This window comes from Myotis brandtii, unplaced genomic scaffold (assembly GCF_000412655.1).
Source record: "Myotis brandtii unplaced genomic scaffold, ASM41265v1 scaffold115, whole genome shotgun sequence".
Lineage (NCBI taxonomy): Eukaryota > Metazoa > Chordata > Mammalia > Chiroptera > Vespertilionidae > Myotis > Myotis brandtii.
The window spans coordinates 9,445,829-9,465,885 of NW_005353967.1; the positions used below are offsets into that span (position 1 = coordinate 9,445,829).

At 33.7% G+C, this 20,057-nt stretch overlaps 1 protein-coding gene across 2 annotated transcripts in view; it reads left to right on the forward strand.

Moving 5' to 3' along the window:
• The window catches only part of IPO11 (importin 11), a 129,632-nt gene that overhangs the window by 26,814 nt on the left and 82,761 nt on the right, over positions 1-20,057 (forward strand). Inside the window, exons 7-16 of one of the 2 annotated variants that reach the window (XM_005857926.2) lie at positions 2,386-2,444; positions 3,404-3,452; positions 5,094-5,164; positions 7,077-7,269; positions 7,945-8,097; positions 9,608-9,651; positions 11,922-12,012; positions 14,717-14,764; positions 15,554-15,659; positions 19,662-19,788. In XM_005857926.2, the coding sequence (XP_005857988.1) occupies positions 2,386-2,444; positions 3,404-3,452; positions 5,094-5,164; positions 7,077-7,269; positions 7,945-8,097; positions 9,608-9,651; positions 11,922-12,012; positions 14,717-14,764; positions 15,554-15,659; positions 19,662-19,788 (941 nt within the window). The remainder of the gene's footprint in view (positions 1-2,385; positions 2,445-3,403; positions 3,453-5,093; positions 5,165-7,076; positions 7,270-7,944; positions 8,098-9,607; positions 9,652-11,921; positions 12,013-14,716; positions 14,765-15,553; positions 15,660-19,661; positions 19,789-20,057) is intronic. The other variant, XM_014548917.1, reaches the window with a different exon arrangement.

Consider the following 20,057-nt stretch of genomic DNA (forward strand, 5'->3'; position numbering starts at 1 on the left):
TCCGAGAAACCAATAATAAGGTTGTATAACAAAACTGTGAATTTAATGATTAAAGATTTTTCATGAGTTTTTTTGACTGTAGACTTCTTTTTGCTTTACTGATTTCAGAGCTTAACTCCTGAAAAAAGGATATAGCTCTACTCTTTATTAGCATGCTTTAAGCTCTTTATTACCTCCCCATCTAAAGGTCTTAGATACACATTAGCATTTCTAAAGCATTTGACCTAGAAAAAAAAAATCCATAGCATTTTTCTTGAAAGTACTTATTCTCTCCAGCTATTAATCTCTATCTTGTTAAACTTAAAGTCTTAGGAATGGAGTTTTTTTCACATGTAATCTCAAAGTTTACACCTATTTGCATGTAGTATCTTTTAGACATTCATTATTTCATTCAACAGATTTATAGGTGAGTGGTTGGCACTGGAGAGACAGAAATAATAAAATGACCACACAGATATATGTAAAATGACATCTGTGACAGGGGCCTTACTGATGTTATGATAACTGATAATATGGTCAGAAAAGACTTGCATGAGAAAGTGATGCTTGAATCAAAATCATAAAGTCAAAGTTAACTAGGCAATGAAGGCAGAAAGAAAGGACCCTCCCACGTAGTATAGACCAAGGTGTCTTGGTGGGAAAGAGCGTGTCTGGTATAGAGAGATGAGTTTGAACCCTATTTATTTCTATTATGATATACAGACAGTCCTTGGGTTACGTGGGACTCATCACCAGCTCCCATTTATTTATAAAAAAAAAAAGTTCCGGCATTTCGATGTATGTACATACGTGCTTTATGTTTTTTATTATTTATTTACCACAAGTAAAGGTCAGGAATTGTTATCTTTCTTTAAAATTTTTTTTACTGTTTCACTTCATTACTGCTGTGTATGTGCTACATGTGAGGTGACGTAGGTGCTTATGTAGGTGGGTTCCGACTTACGGCGAAAATCGCGGTACATCGCGCTATAGGAACGGATCTCCGATGTAACCCGAGGACCTACTGTAGTAACTTTTTAAAAAACATATTTTTATTGATTTCAGAGAGGAAGGGAGAGGGAGAGAGAGATAGAAACATCAATGATGAGAGAACCATTGATTGGCTGCCTCCTGCAAGCCCCTGACTGGGGATCGAGCCCACAACCCGAGCCTGTGCCCTTGAGACCAGAATAGAACCCAGGACCCTTCAGTCCATAGGCCGACGTTCTATCCACTGAGCCAAACCAGCTAGGGATAATAACTTTTGAGTGTAGATAAATGATGTATGAAACTGTTGGTCTTGTAGACAGGTGCATTCTAAACCTATTTTTAATATACTACCTTTTGACTTCACCTCGTGAACACTATTTAATTACATAGATAGCAATGCTGTCTGTAAAGTTATTTTCTGAAAGTGATTTTAAATTTTATAGTCTTGTATGTTGCCATTCACTTGTTACTATTTGAGCTACATGTTCTACTTGTAGATACTAAATTCTTTAGTAACCCTATGTGGTAGGACTTATTAGCCACATTTTACAGATAAGGAATGTGAGCTCTAGAAAAGTTGCCTAAGACAATACAGTTATAGACATTGGAGCTATTATTTAAATCTAGATCTGATTTCAGATCTGTTATCATTCTAGTTTCCCTGTGTATACCAGTTTACTCATAAAGTGTGATGCTTATAATTGAGCACTATAGTCTGTTCCATATTAGGAAATTTTCATATCCCTTTTAATAGATAGTATATTTTCATGAATATAGCTTAAAACAATGAAACTTTTTGATCACTGTTAAGGCATAGTTTAAAGTTTGTGGATTACACGTAACCTCAATTTCAACCTATAGGACAGTGATGGCGAATCTATGACACACGTGTCAGAGGCGACACACTAACTCATTTTTTTGGTTGATTTTTCTTTGTTAAATGGCATTTAAACATATAAAATAAATATAAAAAATATAAGTCTTTGTTTTACTATGGTTGCAAATATCAAAAAATTACTATATGTGACACAGCACCAGAGTTAAGTTAGGATTTTTCAAAATGCTGACACACCGAGCTCAAAAGGTTCGCCATCACTGCTATAGGAGTTATTGCAGGTGAGAAGCACTAACAATTATAGAAATTAAACTAAATTTTGCAATATGGTTTTAGAAGCATGAGTAGTTATGATGAGAACACTACTTTTGCATTGTAAAAACTTGGCTTTGGTTCCATCTTTCCCACTTAGCAAAGCAAGCAATGACCAGAAGTTACTTTTCTGTAACTATTAAATGTTAAGACTATAGCTGCCAAGCTTGATGAGGTTTTGTGATTCTAAGTTTTTATTCTGATCATGATTTTAGTAGGATAAAATATGAAAAAATAAGATGCAAATAAAGCTTGATTTTACTTTTCAGTTCTGCGTAAGTTAACTGTTAATGGATTTGTGGAACCTCATAGGAATATGGAGGTGATGGTAAGTGGAAGAAGTAACTGATTTTTTGTGTTACTTTGGGAAAATGCTTAGTAGTATCCTGAAAACTTTGAAGCCTGTTCTTTTTACTTAGCATTCATTTAAATGTATTTACTATATGACAAGGTAGTGTTTTTTTAAAACCATTTTGTGTGTTAATTATACTTTTAGACTTGTGGTTTGTTTTCACTACATCAAAGCAGCTATTATATGAAGGAGAGGAAATAGGCCTAAGTTAGTTCTCAAGATGACATGATACATTGAGAGTGTTCATTTGAATCTGAATTCAAGTGAACTATGAATTTGATTGCTACTATAATATTACCAGTTGTGTCGTAGTTATTTATATTCTTGATATTTTCCTTTGTCTGTTTTTGTATATTTAAAATGATTTTTTTGCTCCTTTTAACACTTATACATTCTCTTTGCAATCAATTAAGAAAAATGTATATTAGAGGGGAAAACCTCATTGGTAAGCCTAAGTTGTGATGTATATTTATTATTACTATAGTGTCATCTACTTCTCTGTATGCAAAAATATTAGTTTTCACATATGAGTTTAGGTCAGCTAAAGTATTGCTTTCTGTGGATTGCTTTGGGGGGGTGGAGGTACACAGAAATTTTTGCAAAATTTTGCAAAAATTGGGTCTTTGGGTCTACTCAGCCATTTTATTTTATTTTATTTATTTTATTTTACTTTATTTCATTTCATATTGGTTTTGTACTGTCCGAGGTTTTAGGTATACATTGGGGGGTCGGGTCTTAGGACTTAATCCCTTTGGATAAGGGGGGCTTACTGTAATACTTTCTTGTATAAGACTTGTTTTTAATAGTGGAGTATTTTTTACTTACTTAATTTTAACTTTTTAAGATGATTTGGTAAGTTTTAGTATCCCTGAAAAAGCATAAGGTAAATGTTTATTACAGAATAAATTGAGACACTTTAAAAAATTATTTTCTAGGGTTTTTTACATGGAATATTTGACCGTCTGAAACAATTTCTGGAATGCAGTAAGTACTTCCATGATAGTACTTTTTACTGTAGAATCCTTATTCCTTAATAGCTCCTGCTCTGCACTTGCAAATCTGGAGAGAGGCTAAAATCTTGTGTCTTGATAATTAATTCTCTGAAGTTAAATAGGAATCTCAGCTTTGTTTTCATACACAAGTCTTGTCTTATATTGAGGAAACCTTTTTAAAAAAATTCTATTCTGTGTTCATTCCTTCTGTATTTCTACTGCAGACATCCACAATACTTATACATTTAATAGATATTCATTGTGTAGATTCTGTGCAGATGTTATTTAGACTTCTTAAAGATTCTATTGCTTTTAGTATATTTTACATATAAATTTTCTTAAATTGTACTTTCATTTTGTAAATCCCTTGTTCATTTACTTTCATTGGCTTACCTTTAGGACCCTTTCTAATCCACTACCCCACAAAAATAATTTATCATTTATATTTGTGTTGTATTATACTGGTGGTCTGTTAGTTATCCTTTTCTCTTCCCTATAACTGTAAGCATCTTTGCTTAGGATGCACACACATGTGCATGCACACACACACGTATACATATCCTGTATGCACACACAGGTATGTATATCCTATATGTGTATTTTTTTGTTGTTGTAAATTCTCACCCGAGGATAACTTTCCATTGATTTTTAGAGAGAGTGGAAGGGAGGGGGAGAGACAGAGAGAAAGAAACATCTGTCTAAGAAAGACACATTGATTGGTTGCCTCCCGCATGCACCCAGATCAGGGCCAGGGATTGAGCCTGCAACTAAGGTATGTGCCCTTGACCAGAGTCAAACTTGGGACCTTAAGTCCACGATCCGATGCTCTATCCACTCAGCCAAACTGGCTAGGGCTGTATGGTGTATTTTTGAGGACTTACTAACCTGAGAAGATATCTTAGTGTACTCAACTTTAGGGAGTTACTGATTTTTTTCATGTCAGTCTTTTCAGTTTAGTAAAAACATTGTTGAGTCTATTGCCAGTCACTGTTCTGGGTACTGTGCATGCAAAGATGAATAAGAGAGTTCATATAATGTAGTTTATTTTTCTAAAAATGGTGGGGTTTTTTTTGGCCATCTCCATGGGGGAAGCAGAAGAGAATTAGATGAGGCAGAATATGAAGAGTATGATTCGAGAGCAGAGTAGTTAATGGGCTGATTGACATTATTCTGAATATACAAAAATTTATTATTTGCCAGGGAAATTATCAGAAAAAAATGGTTAGAGATATAGGAAAAATAATGAGTATATGCTAATTTTTGAGTGCTTTGCTTTTACTTAATGCTGCTTCACAAGTATTTCTACTATGACTAATTTAGATCTTGAAAATGGGACTCATGATTCATGTATAAAATTGTTACCCTTTTACTTTAAAATGGGTTTAGTTTGTATTTTAGAATTAATTTTGTGAAATACAGCACTGAGGATTACTGTGTCTTTTAAGTGCAAATCTTGGTATTGCTTTATAAAAACTTTGTTTTTTAGAGTCGGGAGTGCACAATAATGAATTCTTAATGCAAAATACCCAAAAATACATGACAATATTTTTCCTAAAAGTGTATTCATTGTCTTAGTTGTGAATTTATAGAATATTATAAACTTGTACTAATATTTGAAATGTATTTTTAACAGGTAGAAATGTAGATACAGATACTGTATTCAGAGATAAACTGGAAAAGACCATTATTCTTTTTACTAAAGTGGTAAGTTTTCTTTTTATCTTAATTGTGTTTTTCAAATAAAATATACATATGAACATTTAGTAAGGAAAGTTATGTTTTTGTAAGCATACATTTTGACTTTAGTGTTTAGTGACTTATTTTCTGTTTATAGTAAAATTGAGGAGAAAAACACCTTTCTATCTTGAAGCCTATAATAATTAAATTTATATACCATAAATTATACTGAATGTCTCACCTTGTTGTAAAAACTCTATTTTAATAAAATATTAGAGAAGTTGATTCCTCTAAAGCTCATTATTCTCAGATCCATTGGAAAAAGCAGAGATAAGATAGTGCAGCTGAGCAGGATGTAGATAAAATGTAGAAGGCAATATAATATTAGGAAGTCAAATGACCGATTAGCATCATATTGAACATCTATTGAGCTATCCTATATAATAAAAGCCTAATATGCTAAGTGTCCAGTCGTCCGTTCAACCAATCAAAGTATAATATGCTAATGATATGCTGAGGCTTCTCAACCGCTTGTTATAACATACACTGACCACCAGGGGATGGATGCTCCGACCGGCAGGTTAGCTTGCTGCTGGGGGCTGGCCGATTGGGATTGAGAGAGATGGGCCGGACATGCCCTGGAGCCCTCCCACTGTCCCTCCACGGCTGGCTAACCTCCCGCATCCCTCCCCGGCCCCGATTGTGCACCAGTGGGGTCCCTCAGCCTGGCCTGCGCCCTCTCGCAATCTGGGCTGAGGCACCCCTCCCTGAGTGCTCAGATTTTGTGCACTGGACCTCTATTCCATTATAAAGCTTCTCAGAGTCTTTCCCTTATTAATTTTTGCAGCCATTGGTGATCATGGCCTAGATTCGTTTGATGAGGGGTTACAAAATGATGGCATTCTATGATTCCCTTTACATTTATTAGCTGGAATCCTATATAATAAAAGCGTAGTATGCAAATTGTCCCCTCAATGGGGAGTTCGTCCAGGAGTTTGACCGGGGGCGGGGCCGGCCAGGGGAAGGGAGGGAGTACTTGGCCAGCAGCCGATAACCAGCAGCCGCTAGCCTCTAGGGACCCTACCAATGTGCAAATTTTGTGCTCTGGGCCTCTAGTTCTTCTATAAAGAAGAAATCTCCCTCATCAACTATTTAATGCATCAAAATATAGTTCATGTAAGAAACGCAGGAAAATTTTTTTTATTTTTTGCTTTTATTTGTTATAACAAGTCCTCGAATAATGTCATTTTGTTCAGTGTTGTCTTATTTATATGATGAGATGCTGCAGCTTAACTCTTGTTTTTATCAGTTAACCTATGGTAAAATGGGTTTTGTTATTTGTTATTTCTCAGAACCTGTATTGATGATCTTAAGTCAGGACTAACTGTACTTTTTATTATTATTATTTTTTAATATATTTTATTGATTTTTTACAGAGAGGAAGGGAGAGGGATAGAGAGGTAGAAACATAGATGAGAGAGAAACATCAATCAGCTGCCTCCTGCACACTCCCTACTGGGTATGTGCCTGCAGCCAAGGTACATGCCCTTGACCAGAATCGAACCCAGGACCCTTGAGTCCGCAGGCCAACGCTCTATCCACTGAGCCAAACAGGTCAGGGCTTAACTGTACTTTTTAAAGGCCTGTTTTGTATATACTTACTCCTTTTGTATTATATTTAGCCATTATTATTATTTTTTTATATTTAGCCATTATTAACAAATTAAGTATGAATTAGGCCTATTTTGAACTCTATACTAGAAATAATAGAAAGTTCTAATTATGAGATATCTGATATAATCCACATTATATGATGCAACTCAGGAAGTATATTATGTGTGCGACATATATATTACATGTGAAACTGCATGAGTTGTACTTATGGATGATTATATGCCTATATTAATTTGGGAAAAATATATTTTAATTTTCTTTATAGCTTTTGGACTTTTTGGATCAGCATCCCTTTTCATTTACTCCTCTAATTCAGAGATCTCTGGAATTTTCTGTAAGCTATGTATTTACAGAAGTTGGTGAAGGGGTTACATTTGAACGATTCATTGTCCAATGCATGAATCTGATTAAGATGATTGTCAAAAATTATGCTTATAAGCCATCCAAAAATTTTGAAGGTAATGCTTTACAGGTAGTTTTACTTTTTCATTTTCTTATTGTAATTGAAGTGTGAAATAAATGCTACTTTTATGTAATTTCTTTGAATTTATGAAGTCTGAAAAATAAAATGTTGCTGCAGCATGAAATAGAGATAAGAATTAGAGTCTTATGTGAATGCCAGCTTTAAAAAAAAACCATACAATGCATTTAGTAAGCTGTCTTTGTAGTACAATAGAAGATCAGTGGAAGCCCAGGGACTTTAAGATTAAAGTACTACAGTAACCACTGCAGCTCATGTTGTAGGCTGTATTTATTAGTATAATTAAAAATTTTCTCTGACTTTATTTTATAAGAGGTTACTTCCAGATAGGCTATGCTATATGTTATATTACTTAGAATTCATCATGTGTATGTGTACCAAGATGAGGAAATCTTGTAGGGGAGAGTGAGAAACAAGTCACTTCAGTGTGGTGTGATAATAGAGCATTATAGTGCACAAGCTATAGTGGTAACAAAGAAGCAAGACTCGTGTGAACAGAAGAAAGAGTGTCTTTGTGGTTTGTCCATAATGAAAATGAAAATTTATATACCACTGTATCTTTTCCCCTAAGGGTGTATTTTAAAATTTGGTATATAATCCTACTTGGGTAGAATTTTGTCTGTACAATTAACTTGGAAATTTATTTTTCTAGATAGCAGCCCTGAAACCCTTGAAGCTCATAAGATTAAGATGGCATTCTTCACATATCCCACTTTGACAGAGATTTGTAGAAGATTAGTCTCTCATTATTTTCTGTTAACTGAAGAAGAATTGACAATGTGGGAAGAAGACCCAGAAGGCTTTAGTAAGAATCGTTCTTTAGTTTTCCCATGGCTTTTCTCCCCTTTTCATAAGTAGATACCATCTATTTAATTATAGGTATAGATTGTTTTTTAATACTGTATACCGCTTTTGATCTGAGAGTCTTGGTTTTTAATGAATGAGTTGTTCAAATATATAGAATTTTTCTCCAGAAAGAGAGTTTTTAAATTTTTAGGTATTATGGATGTATCATGTAGTTTGAAACAAAATATAAAATTAACTGCCTGTCAGTTTCTCCTTTGTGATTCATTCCATTATTTTTTTTAGAAATATTTACTCCAGAAAGAAATTTGGAGATGAAAATTTCTGAATTGCTGAATAGGTTACCTATTTAAATTTTAATTTTAAATTAGTTTTTTGATGATTAAAATATTTTTGATCATCAAAGTTATTACAATGTGAAATTTGTAGATCTTTTTGTCTGTTTGAATTTTAATAGTAGATCAAGAGGATAAATCTGTCAAGGTCCTTGCTTAGAAAATCGAGGAATTGAGTACTTAATCAAGTATCTATGTGTGAATTACTTTAGTTATGGTCAGACATAGGCTAGATTTTAGCCTCTACTGATCTCTTTGGCTGAGTGCCTTCGTGTAGTTATACACATAAGTTTCCTAATATTTTAAGAATGTCTTAAACATTTTGGAAGACTTATCTTCCTTTGTCATTTAAAACAATTTTAGTTGATAAAAAGATGACTACACTGTACAGTGCATTCCTTTTTGTTTTTGCCTTTTCTCTTAGCTAAAATCTTAATGTTTCATATTGCCTTTTTTATGTACAATATGTAATATTATAACATGTAACACTGAATCCCCATATTTTTGAAAGTCCCTGAAGTATTTTACTTTAAATGTAAGACATTTATGGAAAATATCACTAATTCTTTTTACTTGTAAAACATGATTATTGTACCAAATGAAATGATTCTTAGGGTTGTAGTGATAGTTTATCAGGTGATATTAGATATTCTGGAAGGGAAAAGTACTTTGAGCTTTCCTCTATACAGAATTTTTTAAAATATATTTTTATTGATTTCAGAGAGGAAGGAAGAGGGAGAGAGAGATAGAAACATCCATGATGAGAGAGAATCATTGATTGGCTGCCTCCTGCAAGTCCCCCGCTGGGGATCGAGCCCCCCCCCAGGCACATGCCCTTGACCGGAATTGAACCTGGGACCCTTCAGTTCACAGGCCCGATGCTCTATTCACTGAGCCAAACTGGCCAGAGCCAGAATTTTAATGAAAGTGAGAGAATGCTTATGGATGAAAGCACTTGATAGGTGACTATAATGTACACAGATATAATCTGTAGCTTCTAGTAAAGAAATCTGTTAGACCTTGTGTCCCCAAGGGTTTGCTTTCAGTGTTATGTTTAAAACAATTCACAGAAATATTAAACTCATATTATTTAAAATCTTTGTTTTTCAAACTGAGATTTTTGAAACATCATTATTGCATTTCTGGAGAGCATTATTTGTCATATTTTAATTGCAGCAGTGGAAGAAACAGGAGGGGATTCTTGGAAATACAGTTTGAGGGTAAGTGTTGATTAAAAGAAAAATTGATAGGGAAAAGCTTAATACTTCTATTAACTGTTAGTAGAGAACGAAACTTTTTTGAAGATTACAAGCATTAAGTGGGACAGATAAGAAGGTATTCATAATTATAATAATCTATATTTGAGAGTGTTGCTGGTGGGAATGGGGTTTTTGTGGTGTCACAAGGAAAAGCATTTCCAGGGACCCACAGAGAGGATGAGATTTGGTGGCAAGCTTTATTTGTGGTACAAAATCAAAGGAGTGCCTCAACCATGTGGATCTAATAGCCACCTGGGGCTCCCAAGGAATTTGAAACAGAAACCTGGGTACTGCCTTTGCCTTTGCCTTGTTGAAGACAAGCTTGGACTTTTTCCATGGCAGGACGGAGAGAGATGGGACATTGGGAAGCCAGGAGGCGAACTCTGTTGATATTACATCATAAATAAACCGCCTTGCCACATCACAATCTGCATCCTTGATAGCTTTTCTTGAGCTCTCATGGAAGAGCTGTTTCTCACTGACAATATGAAGAAAGTACTTAGTAAAGTGATGAACTTTAATCTGAAAAATCTATTTTTGGTTAAATTGGCAGTATGCAAACTGAATTTTTCTTTACTTTGCAGTCAAATTGATTGGGAAATAGTTGTCATTGCAGAATTACGAGGTCTTTTTTAAAGTGAAAGCTATCTTTTTTGGGCTATAATCATTTTATATTTCCTCTGAAGTATTTCAGTAATTGTAAAACTTGTGTTGGTGTGTTATTTCTCTTACCATCTGGTGTAATTGATTTCAGAGACCAGTCCATTGCTTTTAGTTATAGAATGCATTTTAAACATGCATTTATTGCCTGGCCAGTGTGGCTCAGTGGTTGAACATCAATCCATTAACCAGGAGGTTATGGTTTGATTCCTGGTCAGGGCACATGTCCAGATTTGGGCTCAATACCCATGTGTGGATGTGTAGGAGGCAGCCAATTGATGATTCTCTCTAATCATTGATGTTTCTATCTCTCTCCCTCTCCTTCCTCATTGAAATCCATTAAAAAAAGTTAGACATAAATTTATTGATATGGCCAACATTTGAGGAAAATTTATCTAATGTGGTCTTTGAACTATTCTTATTATAAAGACTTGTGTTTACATAATTTCCAGTTATTTTTCTAAAAATGTATATTGTATTAGTTTCATAAACTTACGTAGAAAACCACAAAGATTGTAAATTAGACAAATTATTAGTGCTTTAAAATTTTTTTAAAATTTTATTTACTTATTTTAAAGAGAGGAAGAGAGAAATGTCGATTTGTTGTTTCACGTATTTATGCATTCATTTATTTTAGTTCTTGAATGAGCCCTGATTGGAGATCGAAACCAAAACCTTGTCATATCAGGGTAATGCTCTAACCAATTGAGCTATCTGGCCAGGCCTAGCTAGTGCTTTCAAATATTTTAAATAATTTTCTGCTTTAATATTACCTAAACTTTCTTTTAAGAAAAATTTCATATTAAAATATAGTATAATATTATGAACCCTCTGAGTCCAAAACCTAGTTTATCAGTTATCCAACTCATGGATAGACTTGTTTCATATAAATACATCCTCCCTCCCCAATTGGATTATTTTGAAGCAAATATCTGAGATGACACACATTCCATCTGTCATTTTAGTGTTTATATGTGTGTGTGATTCTTTAACATAAAGCACAATGCTGTCAACATTTAATTATAATTTTCTCATCTTATGAAACATCTAGTGATTTAGTACTTTAAGAATCAAAATGAATCATTCATATTATGTAGCTAACACTGTGACTTCTGCTAACGTTTGTATTTAAAGAAATACTACTCTGGTGAATTGAACTCATGAATTGTTGGTTTATGCCATTGTTAAGAAAATACATAATTTATAACACATTAATTCCTGTACAGTCATTTTATAGTACTGAATCTTTAAATTAATGTGGCTCCAGATTACTTTTTTAATTTAAAGATTATTAATTACAAATGTAAATTATTTCCTCTGTGTAGTTTTATATTTTTGAGTGCATACTGCTAAATGATTGAAATAGTGAAATAAACTTTCTATATGTTAGAATTATTATAATTTATAAATTATAAATTATAAAAAATATTAATCTACTTTTTTAAAGAAACACTAAGAATTGGAAACCACTGAGAGGTTTAGGATCTTAAGAATGACTACTCTTTGCTTTATTTTAGAATTAATCAGTTTAATATACCATTGTTTTTGTTAAAAAATTTTTTCCTCTTCAGCCTTGCACTGAAGTACTATTTATAGATATATTCCATGAATATAATCAGACTCTTACTCCTGTACTTCTAGAAATGATGCAAAGACTTCAAGGTGAGGTATATTTTTGATGCTTTGATATATCTTATTGGTTAATGTTTAATTAAAATAGTTTGCGAGTACCTACTATGTGCGGTGCCTAATTTCCTAAGTCATATAAAGATAGGAACTTGAGAAAAACCAAATGTGTTCTTTTCTGAAGGGTGGTCTCTGGGATAGAGAACAAGTGTGGACAATTCACAAAAGGAGACCTTGGATAGGCCTTGAGTATGATAGATTTTGCTATTGTAAACCTAACAACAAAAGCAAAATTGCAGGCAATTAAGTTTATTGCTTGGGGAAATAGTCCATTTGAAGCATGTTGTGACAAGTAGTGTGAGAAAAGGTTAAAATAATAAATGTTAGCCTCAGAATGGTGGCCGTGGGAGTTGGGAGAAGGTATTGGATTTAAAAGAGAATGATGAGACCTGGAGATTATATACTAAGTGAAATAAGCCAGTCAGAGAAAGACAAATGCCATATGATCTCACTTATATGTGGAATCTAATGAACAAAATAAACTGATAACAAAATAGAACCAGAGGCATGGATGTATGGAACAGAAAGAAGGGGAAGAGAGTAGCCAAAGAGCACACATAGCCCATGGACACAGACAACAGAGTGGTAAAAGCTGGGGGAGGGGTGGCATGGGCTGGTGGAGGTTGGCAAAGGGGAGGGGAGAGGGAAATGGGGCACATCTGTAATAGTGTCAACAATAAAAAATTTTTAAAAAAGTGATGAAATTTTTAGCATTATACTTTGTACACAAGAAATTAATTATTTAACTATTAACAGGGATTTATCATTTTTGACTTTTCTGCTATGCTCTACATTCAGGGAGGGGGCATTGATCACATCTGTTTTGTTCACACATTATTCCCAGTGCCTGGCACACTCAGTAACTATTTGTTTATCCATTGACTTTTGGCAGCTAATTGACTATACTAGCCAAAGGAAAGTGATCAGAAATGATCCTGAATGTTAGAGTCTTAATGACAGGGAAAGCAGCTTTTAGTAGTGGTTAGAGATAGAGCTTTCCTTTTGGACTGTATATAAGGAACTTTGGGAGAAGAAAATAGGTTCAGGGACAGAACCTGAGGCTTTCATCTTTAGGAATATGAGGACATGGAGGCCCTGCATCAAAGCTGGGTTAGAAACTATCACAGAGATAAAAAGAGAAGGATGAGGGTAAATCCTGGAGAAGAGCATGTCAGAAGTGTCCATTGCTGTGAGAGGAAAGAAGGCAGCAGAATCTTTGAGACAATAGATTATTTGATTGGTTGGGCTAGGAATCACATTGTAAGGGATCAAGGACTGAGTAAATGGTGATGTCAGGAAATAACAACAAGGTAATCTCTGTAGAGAAGGAGATTCCTGATCTTGTTTGTAGTAGTTAGAGGATAGCTCACTTTTTAGCCTTTAGTTACCCCTCAAAAAATTAATAGAGTGTTTCTGCTTAAATTATAAACTGAGGGGAAAATGAGCTATCAGCCAAGTTTTACTGTGGTAATTTTTAAAAATAATTTGAGTGTTAATTGTGTTTTCATATGAAAATGAAAATATATTTCGATATCTAATGTACAGTTATTTACTAATTTCTTAATGCAGGATTACAGATTTTTAAATTCGATAACATTTATACTGCTTCAGTTACCTTTTCTGTTGAGCTTGGAACATTATTTCTGTTTTCTCCTATCCATTTTATTTTTTTAAATCACTGAAGGGAAGTGGATAATCTATTTAAGTTACACTCTAATAAGTTGCTGAATGCTGGTAAGGTTTTCAGTGATTTCAGAGTTTAGTTCTTTTTCTAGGTCTGGACTAATCTGATTATTTCGGGCAGTATTTATTGTATCTTATTAGACTAGTGAGCTTAAGAATTCATATTTAAGAGCAGAAAAGTGCTTTGATAAACTTGTTAGAAATCTTGCTATTCTGAAGAAATGTACTTATTAAGTAAACTGTGTTTTTCATGTCTTTACCATGGTATTCTCTTTTCTGGATGGTATTACATTGACTGCCAACTTTATATTCTAAAGTTTCACATTTGAACCTTTCATTTTATTGTCACTTTCATAACCTGTTTTTTTTTTGTTTTTGTTTTTTTAATGTTTAGACTCGCAGGGGTCCTCAAACTACGGCCCGCGGGCCACATGCAAATACAAATATTGTATTTGTTCCCGTTTTGTTTTTTTACTTCAAAATAAGATATGTGCAGTGTGCATAGGAATTTGTTCATAGTTTTTTTTAAAACTATAGTCCGGCCCTCCAGTGGTCTGAGGGACAGTGAACTGGCCCCCTGTTTAAAAGGTTTGAGGACCCCTGGTTTAGTGTATACTGTGTGGATTTCCCATTCTTGTTATTTTTTCGGGGGAGGGAGACTCATATTTTTTAAATTTAAGAATTTTCTTATATAATCAGGGTATAATACAATAGTTAGCAATGTGTGGCATATATTTTTCTGCATTGTTGCTTGATACAAAATTTTACAAATGTTATATGTTATGTGTTTTTTAAATTGCAATGTGGCCTTACATGTACCTGTGTTCTCTAATGGTGATGATAACAAAACTTCGACTTTCCCTAAACACCTGTATGTATATTTAATATTATAAAATATATTGTGCTTAACTGAATCAAGAAACTAACAAATTGAGTTTAAATAAAATATTTATTAATAACTAATTTTATTTACTTTTACTGATACTTATTTTTTCAGGGCCCACTAATGTGGAAGATATGAATGCACTATTAATCAAAGATGCTGGTATGTTAAACTAAAGTGGTTTAGAAACATTTCTTTCTTCAGTAGATAATATGTCTGTTTTGTGGCAGGTGTTATGCTGGGAGTTAGGATATAAGGGTTCCTAAAATATTGTAACTATCTGGTAGGGAGATAACCAAGCAAGCAGAAAACTGATTATAAGATAGTGCCAGTTGGTTAATACTAAAGTAGGTGATAGTCATGTAGTACTGTGAAAAAAACACAGGTAGTTTTGGTGTGTATTGCAAAAGACCCCTAAAGAAGTGTAATATGAGAACACAAGAATAAGTGGGAGTTAGCAGAGGAGAGAGTGGTGTGGGACGACTGTACAGGCAGAAGCAGGAGCATGTACAAAAGGGAAAAGGAGCGAGCACAGTTATGTTTTGAACTGGTTGCATTTCAGCTTAATTGAAACATAGAAGTTAAGGGGTTTGTGAGAGATGAGACTGGAGAGAGAGTAAGTAGGGATCAGATCATAAAACATTGGTACTCATTTGGAAGCAGATGCTCTTTTATAATTTTTATACTTTGACTTAAATATTTTAAAATAAGTGTAATTTTCTGTTTGAAAGCACTAGGACTATTTAGGAAAAACAGAGAATAAAGTAACTTAATGCTTAATGTTTCTAAAATGACTATTTACATAATTTTTATGATTAACATATTTTACATTTCCCTTTATTAACACATCACATGTTTCCAAGTAGTTCCTAACACTAAGTTTCTTCTAAGGGCACTTGCATTTGGCTCAGTATCTGATATTTAAATTTTTTTCTTAAATCTTCTCCTTAGTGTATAATGCTGTTGGATTAGCGGCTTTTGAGCTGTTTGACAGTGTTGATTTTGATCAGTGGTTTAAAAACCAGCTTCTTCCAGAATTACAAGTCACTCACAATAGGCAAGTATAAAACTGTGTTCATTATACACTTATTTTACCATAGTGATTTTCTCATGAAGATAAAGCAGAAAATTTGCTTTAAAAAAGTCATGGTATGACTTAGCTGATAGTGTCTAGTGTAGAATGGAATAAGACTTGTGAACCTTATGTACAAGCAAAACAGTTTGTTATTATGTTTTTTTATTTCAAATGTGAATGCAGTATTTATGAAGTATTTGATATTAGATAAGATAGTTTGTATAGGAAAGATGAAATTTTAAGCAAAGTTTAGGGAACTGGAGGTCTCCGAATTATAGGAAGAAAATGTGTATGAAAGGAAATCATTTGGAGACCTAGCAAAGGGGTAGGTCTAGTGTCAGAAGCAGTCTAACGAAAGTTAGAAGGAAGGGATGAGAACACACAAACCATGCTACAAGTCTTGGGAGAGGGTACAGTAGGATGTGAAGATACAATGGCAAAATGCATTTGGACACATTTAAGTATTTGCCTAATTATTTTAATTTTGGGTACTGAGTGAGTAAATTTGAAGGTAAGCGGTCTTATATAGTTTTTATAAATTTTTTCTTAGCTTAATATTATAGGCTTAAAAAAAGATTGCAAGAGACTTTTTTCTTGTTTTGAAATGTTCAGTTTGGTTATTTATTTTTGTAGATGTAGTGCCCATGAGAATGTCGAGAATATAATTATAGGTCAGTTAACATTTCTTGACTACATTAATGAGTGAATAAGAAGGCCATCCATGGAGCACTATCTCAACTCGTTGAGGTTCTGCTTCCCGGCATATGTCGACAGTTTGGCTCAAATAAACTCACAAAAATTTTTATAACAAAAAAAAAAAAAAAAGAAGGCCATCCATATATGGATCATTTTATGAATATTTACACCCATAAAATTATAGATCTGTAAGTAGATCAGTAAGTAGCTACTTATTCATTCAATTATTCAATCATTTATTCAGTCAACAAATATTTTTAATAGATATATAAAGAAATATATTATTGATTATATTATTGATTAAATAATATATATATATTATTGATTTCAGAGAGGAAGGGAGAGGGAGAGAAAGAGAGAAACATCAGCGATGAAAGAGAATCATTGATCTGCTGCCTCCTGCACACCCTCTACTGCAGATTGAGCCCGAAACCCGGGCATGTGCCCTTGACTGGAATTGAATCCAGGACCCTTCAGTCCCCAGGCCGATGCTCTATCCACTGAGCCAAACTGGCTAGGGCAACAAATATTTTCAACATTTGGAATTTGCCATTTCCTGTAGAGCCAATGGTGAATAAGATGGATTGTGATTCTGCTCTCAGGGAGCTAGTGAGCCTTTGATAGAGAGAAAGTCTTCAGCAGGGAGACAAATGTGAAGTTTGATTGTCCTTACACCCTAGAGGCTATTTAGTCTAGACCTGTGCTGTCCAGTACAGTAGTTAGTATATGTGGCTATTGAGGACTTGAAATGTACTTAGTGCAATTGAGGAAATTAATTTTAATTAACTAAAAATTAAATACTGTACCAATATAAAATATGTATTGATTACATGTTGAAATGATATTTCAGATGTATTGAGATAAAAATACTAAAAAATTTCACTTCTTTTTTTTTTTTTACTTATTTTAGTGTGGTACCAAAAATTACACACTGGCTTGCATTCTATTTCTTTTGGGTCAGAGCTGATATGGATCAGTGTTTCTCAAACGTTAATGTGTATATGGATCATCTGATGATCTTGTTAAAAATTCAGGTTTTGGTTTAGCTTATGGGTTGAGATATGGGTCAGTTTGTGTGATTCTATCATGCTTCCAGGATAATGATGTTGCTGGTCCAAGGACCACACTTTGAGGAACAAACTGACCCCTAATCTTTTTGTATTTTAAGTATGTTTTTATTGATTTCAGAGAGAGGACAGGAGAGGGAGAGAGGAATAGAAACATCAGTGATGAGAGAGAATCATTGATTGGCTGTCTCCTGCACACCTCACACTGGGGATAGAGCCTGCAACCCAGGCATGTGCCTTGACCAGGAATCAAACCATGACCTCCTGGTTCACAGGTTGATGCTCAACCACTGAACAACACCGGCCAGGCTGACCCCTAATCTTAATTCTGTCCAGAAGTGACTGTGATCTTGCAATTTCACTTTTCAAAATTTCATTCTTTTTATCTGAAATAGAATGTTGAATGTGGTAATCTTAAAGATATCAGTCCAAATTTGATGGTTCTGTGGTTCCTTCATTAACTCTATAAAAGTGTTGTTTACTTCCACCTCTAACTTTCTTCAAACAGTTCATATCCATTGAACTGGCATTTTTTTCCCAGCTTTTTGCCCAGAATACTCTATATCTTAAAATCTGTTCAAATCTCATCTCCCTCTTCCCAGTGTTCTCTTTGTCTTTTCTGAAATTTTAGTATAGAGCTTTGCATTCTTTAATTCTTTTAGGTGTATGATAAAGTTTTGAGGGCAGGGATACTTACACATTTTGCATCTTTGATGAGTAATTCTATGTGATTGATCATTTTATAAGATTTTAATTTTCTTAAAAATGTGATATATTCATTCACTTTTTCCATTTACACCCAGAAGTAAATATTTTGTAACTATAATTTATTATACTATCAAGAAGAGACTTTGTGGATGAAATTCTTGATGCAGTTGATTATAATTATAGCTTTGTGATTTTTATCACTGCCTAAAGACTGTCATATCCTTTGGCAAAGATAACCACAGAAAATAAATGTATGTACATGTTACTGCAAATGTTCTACAACTTTTAAAATATAAATCATTATTTTTTGATAATCTGAGTCAAATTCTGTAGTGGAACACCATTAACAAAATTAAAGAGTTTAGCTGAAATCAATGTTAAATTTATATAGTATTTCCTATAAGCCTAGAAATCGCTCACATTTTTAGAAATATAATATTTAGGTGATTAACAGAATTGGAATTGAAAAACTGAATACAGGAGCACCTTTATTACTCATTGGGCTTCACTATTCTTAGGGTTTGGGATATTAGCTAGTTATGCCTATTTGAAATAACTGTTTTTGGTTGCTTGAGGAACAGAAATGGACTTGTTTTTTGTTTTTAATTGTACAGGGTGTCCCCACAAAAATGTATAGACACTTTTAATGATTTATAAAGTCAATGTTTATTAACATATAGTTCATTTTCAAAATTAAGTGAATTATCAGCTGATACACACACTTTGAATGATTATAAAGTCATTAATATGCACTTCATTTTCAAAATTAAGCGAGTTATCAGCTGTTAAAAGAGTGTTTATATTTTTTGGGACACCTTATATATTTTTTAAATTTTATATTGTTGACACTATTGCAAATATTCCCTATCTTTCCCCCCTTTGCCACTTCTATCCAGTCCCTGTCCCCCTTACCTTGGCCCTCTCCACACTATTGTCTGTGTCCATGGGCTATGCATATATGTTCTTTAGCTAATATCTTCACCTTCCTTTATATAGTCGCCCTCTCCATTCTGACATTGGTCAGTCTGTTCCATATACTCATGCTCCTCTCATGATCCCGCCCTTCCTACCAGTCTCTAGTTGCTTTCTGCCCTTCCTTGTTAAAAGTCTCCTCTTCAGCTAGTCTTCAGTTGGTAATTCAGGCTAAATGTTACCCAATTTAGTTTTATTTCCACTTTGGTTCTGGGAGGAGGTACAAAGAAAGACCCACCTACTCTGTCGCCATCTTGAAATCCCCAGACATGTTTTTTATGTCCATATCTAGGTTATAGTTCTTTAAAACAAAATAATCAGATTTATAGTATATCTGCCTAAGAAGTTTTAAATTTTTTAACCAGTACTTTATTATTAGGATTTGTACTGAGGTACATTTAGAAGTAGCTTTAAATCTTTTGCATAAGAATGTAGGTTGCTTTATATTATACTATTTTATATTTAAACGATGAAATATGCTGAGTGAAATAGATTTCTTAAAATATTTAACATTCTAATTTAATTATTTTTTCCTATCTAGGTATAAGCCATTGCGACGCAGGGTGATTTGGCTCATCGGTCAGTGGGTTTCTGTGAAATTCAAGTCTGACTTAAGACCCATGTTATATGAGGCAATTTGTAACTTACTTCAAGACCAAGACTTAGTGGTATGTTGTTTAAATGTCTTAAAAGAGTTATAAGTTTATTATAATTTTAACCTATGTTAAACTTCAAATTGAGAAATTGTTTATATATATTTTTAGACTGGGACTCCATTAATTTTATAACATCAGAGGCCACTGATAGAGTATATCTTTATCTCTGATAGTTTCATGAAAGTTTAACATTATTATTATTTTTTATTAATAAATCTTTATTGTTCAGATTATTACAGTTGTTCCTTTTTCCCCCCATAGCTCACCTCCACCTGGTTCCC